At 36.6% G+C, this 6,000-nt stretch overlaps 1 protein-coding gene across 1 annotated transcript; it reads left to right on the plus strand.

Moving 5' to 3' along the window:
• Nucleotides 1-995: 995 nt before the first annotated feature.
• LOC137726601 (protein SMALL AUXIN UP-REGULATED RNA 12-like) lies at nt 996-1,830 on the plus strand. Its single transcript, XM_068465539.1, has one exon. It carries the CDS (start codon nt 1,116-1,118, stop codon nt 1,431-1,433), a length of 318 nt encoding a protein of 105 aa, XP_068321640.1. The 5' UTR covers nt 996-1,115; the 3' UTR covers nt 1,434-1,830.
• The last annotated feature ends 4,170 nt before the right edge of the window (nt 1,831-6,000 follow it).

The following is a 6,000-nucleotide window of genomic DNA, read 5'->3' on the forward strand; positions in this document are numbered from 1 at the left end:
TTGTAAATTCCTATTATTTAGTATTTAGAAAATTTGTCTATAACTCTCCAATAGCCGATCTTTCCTTCCTTTGCTAAAATCCTAGATCTAAAAAATTCATAGACCGGCCTCAAACTCTGGATTGGGGCCGATAACAGCCTCTCTCCCCATTTTGTTAGCCTTGTTCTTTTCTCTTCATATGAATTGTTGCAAATCTATTACTTAATTAATATTTCTCATCCATAAGTGTCTTCTTGGTGAGATTATTTGTAGTTCTTTCCTGATGAGTATTTTGATGATGATGAGCACAAAATTCATGGGATATGGACACTAGTTAATTCCATGTCAGTTTCTCTTGAGAGTTGGCACTGATCGTTGTCAAAGATTGTTCTCATGTTTGTTATATTGAAATTTTTTCGTAGAATCTTTTAAGTTCCGAACTGCAAAGTGTTTAAGTTTTTCATTAGGAATTGAGTTTCTTTGGCTTTGGAGTGCCATCTCAATCTATTGAGTTTTGGTGTGGATGATTTTAATATTTGGATGCGTTCATTTGCTTAGTTTAAGGCATGTCTCACCCACTAATACAGTAATAACTAACTGGATCATGTTGGCTATCCATGTTTTTTTAAAGTCTCTTTTAATTGGGGGCCTCTTGAATTCATTCCAAAATAACCTCTTTAATATTTGCCATCAGTTCTTAATATTCAAACATTATAATACAACTGTAATTGTTTCGCCTGAATTATAACATAATGAGAATGGCATATCTTCGTCCAGAATATAAATTTTTTCCATCAGGAAATAGAGAGAAAGAGAGGGTCCATGTTGTCATATGGAGGGTCAACATGCAAGAGTAAACCCAATGGGCTTGGCTCCCACCATGTCCTTGCACACATACACACCGCAAAACACCCGTCGTATGTCCTTTCCTCCACACTCCACATGACCTACCACTCTCTCTCTCTCTCTCTCTCTCTCTCTCTCTCTCCCCCCACCCCATAAATACCCCGGTTACCCTTCACTCACTTCACCACCAGCAGCTCTCTACAACGCCACTCTCTTATCCTTCCTTTTCCCCATTTCCTTTACCCAAAACAAACACCACAAACCAAAAACACAAAACAAAGAAAAAGGAAATGGGCATCAGAAAACCGAATAAACTTGCTCAAACCGCAGTTCTCAAGCAAATCCTGAAAAGATGCTCAAGCTTGGGAAAGAAACATGGCTACGACGAAGATGGTCTTCCCATCGATGTCCCAAAAGGCCATTTCCCAGTTTATGTTGGCGAGAACAGAACAAGGTACATTGTTCCCATCTCGTTTTTGACACATCCTCAGTTCCAATGCCTCCTCCGCCAAGCCGAAGAGGAATTCGGTTTCGATCACGACATGGGCCTCACCATCCCTTGCGAAGAAGTCGTTTTTCGATCCCTAACGTCGATGCTCATGAGATGATATCACTGCATATTTTTAAGGTCAAGAGATTTGTGTATGGGATTTTCTTGGAGAAGAGATGACCAAGATGAAGCTTAGCTATAGATAGCTATAGCTTCTCTTTTTTTAACATCTTTTTCTTCATTTTTCATCAATCTTGACCTTAATTTGTTGGGGTTTTTTTTATACTTTTATTCTTTTGGGGGTTGTGAATGGAGGTTTGTTTTCAACCCTTTTGAGATGTTTGATTATTGACCCTAACTTGAAACCCATTAACATAAAATGGGTTTGGGTACATTTGTAAAGTTTGAGATCCATTTTACTCACAGAGGTAGATTGTTATGTTCCCTGTGAGACAATTACTACTGTTTTTAAGGAATTAAGGACAGCTTAATTGACTGTTTACCTTATAAATTAAGCCTCTCCCCCCCCCCCCCTCCTTCTCTCTCTCTCTCTCTCTCTCTACACACACACACACACACACACACACACACGCATATGTATAGAAAACATTGAGATCTGTGCATGGCTTGAAGCAGCAGGTAGCTTAGCTACGTGAAATACAAAATCTTGAGTCAAATCACATACAAGAGCATCTATTAGCTAAAAAAAGTAGTACCCAGAAACATGGAAAGGGTTCCTCTCCGATCCATTCCATCAAATTCATCTCATCAATTAATCTGGATTCTTAAAATTTGATCTAACAGTTAAAGTTATTATAATTTTTTAAAAGGCTCTCAAATTTTAAAGATCCAGATTGATTGATAGGATGAATTTGATGGAAGGAATCCAGAGAGGATTATTTTCCCAAAAATATGTTAAAACTGAGTAACTTGTCAGAGATTGTGGGGTACATTGGTTTGGTACAGATCAACGATTAGGTTCTTGAGTAGGATTATCTCCCCACTTTTTTTCCCTCCCCTTCCCTCCCCTCCTATTTGAACGGTCACGGTTAAACCACGTCAACATCTTATATTAATTTTTTTATAGCAAGAGAAAGACAAAATAAGATAATGTGAGAGAAGGGGATAGAAGGGAATGGAAAGGGATGGGAAGAGGAGGGGAGAGAATCCTAGTCCTCACATGAATCATTAATTGTAGTTGTAACGTACAACTAGTAAGTAAAGTTGGTACGTGCTACAAATATATATATATATATATATATATGTATGTATGTATGTATAGGTCTACATCTGTAAATACGACCTGGATTGTTTGGCCTCCTCATCCCATACCCTTCCCATCCCCTCCTATATTTTGTGGTCACGGTTAAGTCACATCAACATTTTATATTAATTTTTTTATAGAAATAATAAGACAAAAAGCGATGGGAATATAAAATGTTGACATGGCTTAACCATAACCACAGAAATAAAAAGGGATGGGAGGGGTATAAAATGGGGAGGGCAGACAATCTAAGTCCCTGTAAATAAGCTTATTTGAAAGTTTCCTTAATTAAAAAAATAATATATACTCATAACAGCATCTTCGAGAATTTCATCTCCCTCCCAAATAATACTAGTTGCAACTTCAAGAAGATGAGAAGATTTATATAAGATGAGTTATAATATAGAAAGTGCCCTCTTACATATTTTATCTGAAAGTATTGTTTATTTGAAAGTATCAAATGTTACGGTCTAGGTGATATTTCTTTTTATTTGTATGTTAGAGTTTTTGAGTTCGGCTCTTGAATTTTAGGTTCGATACCAAATTATATGCCTAATTCATTTATATGGCGTAACCCAAATCTCCCACCTCTTAGGGTAAATTTATTATATTCTTTATAACGATATATTTACACCAAGAGGTGGAGTGAATAAATTGGTATACAACTTGTCATTCACGACTTTCAAACCTACGTTGTGTCATATACAAGTCAAGATAAATACTACTAAACTGTAATACTATGTGACAAATATATCATTATTAAAAAAATTATATAAGCCCAAAATATAAAAGTTAAGTAACAACATTAATAATATTTTAAGAGTGGCAGATCGCGTTTTACTCCAATGACAGAAAGCAACCATACCTATATATGCACCAACTGTAGGTTCAATTTTTCACCATTTTTTTTTTCTCCTAACAACTAATAATTTAACCCTTTAACGCTATCGCTCTACTAAAAAAGAGAGTTGTGAGAAAGTTTGAAGGGATAAAGTTTTAAAGTGTAGGTTATAGATCTTATTCAATTAGTTAACACAAGACATCAAGTGAGTCATTTTGCATCTCAGAAAGAGTTTGAGTGTGTTCACATATTGTAGAGAGTTCGATAAACTTTGTAATTTAGAGTGCCACTAGTCATAAATATATGGTCAAGTATTATTAGAAACGAGTCTTGGTAAATAATGAGAGGAGATAGAGATGGGAGGGGGGAAGAAAGAGATAGAGAACGCTAAAGTAAGGGTTGGCCGGAGGCGAATAGGTGGTGCCGCGGCGAGATGGGTTTGGGTGGATGCGGTGGCTGTTGGGTATTTTGGGTTTTGTGTATATTTAGTTTCTTTTTCAATTCTTTTAAAAATTAATAAAGAGCAATTTAACTAGAGTCAAGTAAGAGGACACTTGGTAGGCTTAGAGATGTGTGACGAGCATACACCACAGTTAATATAGGTGAGCAAAAATGCACCTCATTTCCATTGACCAAATTCAAGTTTATGTAACTCGTACTTCATGTGCATTTGACATTGTCTTTACCTAGGTAAAATATACTTAATTACACTAATCACTTCTTATAATGATTAAATAACAATTATGAAGTGCTGTTATGACATGCATGTGAGCACCCTATAACACCTTTCATGAGGGCAATAGTCGGTAAATTGAATACACCTCTTTTACTAATGCCAAAGAACCTTTATGTGATCATCATAGCCATAGTGTTGTATGACTACATATGTGTACGGGTTCCTTTGAATATGTGAGCATGCCGATTGTGGAATACAGCAGCTATAACAATATGATGACCAGCATATCTGGTTTTAGTTTAAAATTTCAATTAATAGTGTATATGTATATGGTGGATGCAAATTCCAGGATTGACGAAATCACACCTATAAAACAAGCAACATTGTTAGTCTAATAGATTAACACCTGAGAAAAAGGGAGGGTCTCCGTTAAAGGGTCTTTGATGCCTAAGTTAGAAATAGTCTGAGAGAAACTAGAACAGAGAAAGTTCTAAGTAGTAAGTGGCTAGATCTCCTTGTTCGACTTAGCTATTACCCCTTGCAAGTTGCTAACAGGTGAGGCCGTAGGCCATACTAGGCAGACCACTATGTTCTATATACCAATGCGGTGAAGATTACACTTCGCAAGTAGCTACGAAAAGTCCCTGGTGGAAGGCCTGGGGACATCTAAGAGACTTTGAAGTGTCGACTCCTGCCTCCTTAAGACGAAAAAGGCACGGTGGCAGGAGTTAGATATCATGGGCCTGAAGAACTCCTTTATGTGAATGTGCCCAAAGGCCTATAAGCTATACATCAGGCAGATGCTTATACATCAGGCAGATGCTTAGCCCCTCAAGATCTAGCTGTCTGCTCAAAATGTAAAGAATAAATCCATGATATTGAGCTAAAAGTCCAAGTGCAGTTCTCCTATTTGATTTTCTTAATTTATATCTCGACATAAATAACAACAGGGGTACTTGTTGAAATATGTCATTCAAATTTCACTCAATTACATATTTTTTTTCTTTTCCAGAGATACTCATTAGAAATGGAAGTCTAGCTTTAAATTCATGATATAAATGATTATGGAAGTTATATATACGCCAGCTCAAGGGTCACATCGACCCAATGATTCATATATATGCTATTTCAAGTCTACAATAGTGTGGACGAAAAAGAGACGTCTCATACATGAATTACGTGACACTGAAATATCACTTTTATCTTATCCTTTATTTATGGCATACGGTCTAAGACCATATCTTGTTTGGAATTGGAAAAAAATGGCGCACAACTAAAGACGGTTTGCCCAAAAAATTAGGTATTCGTCGGCTAGGAAATATTGCCTAACAAAAGGAGAAATTTTTTATTGTGACCGAAACAAGAGTGGTACACCACGTATTTTTATATAAGCGGTGGAAATTTATAATATTTAAGTTATTAACTTTTTTAATACACATATTTCACCATTTGTATAAGGACATGTGATGTATCACCCCGTGTTTCGGTCACATTGAAAAATCTCTCCAATAAAAGAGTTCGTTGGCTAAATCTGCAATCTGTGTCAAAAACCCAATAATGATGTGTAATAAATATCCACCAAATGAGCTTTGCTTGACGTTTCATGTAGATCTCCGTATCAAGATCCCTATAGAGATACACGGTTACCACGTCTATTTGTTGCATATCCAATTTTTCAGACACTACCAAATTGATAAGGTAGCGGATCGTAATCACATCCATTACGAGAGAATACGTTTTGTCGTAATCAATCCCACGAGTAGCCAACGGGCTTCACATGTGACGATGTAGGAACTATGTGCCCAAACATCTTGTGTTTCACAAGAGAATCGAGTTCGACGTGGATTGCTTGTTTGGAGTTTGAGCAATCAATTCTCCGTCTACATTCATCAACTGAATGTGGT

Source organism: Pyrus communis, chromosome 2 (genome assembly GCF_963583255.1).
Source record: "Pyrus communis chromosome 2, drPyrComm1.1, whole genome shotgun sequence".
NCBI lineage: Eukaryota > Viridiplantae > Streptophyta > Magnoliopsida > Rosales > Rosaceae > Pyrus > Pyrus communis.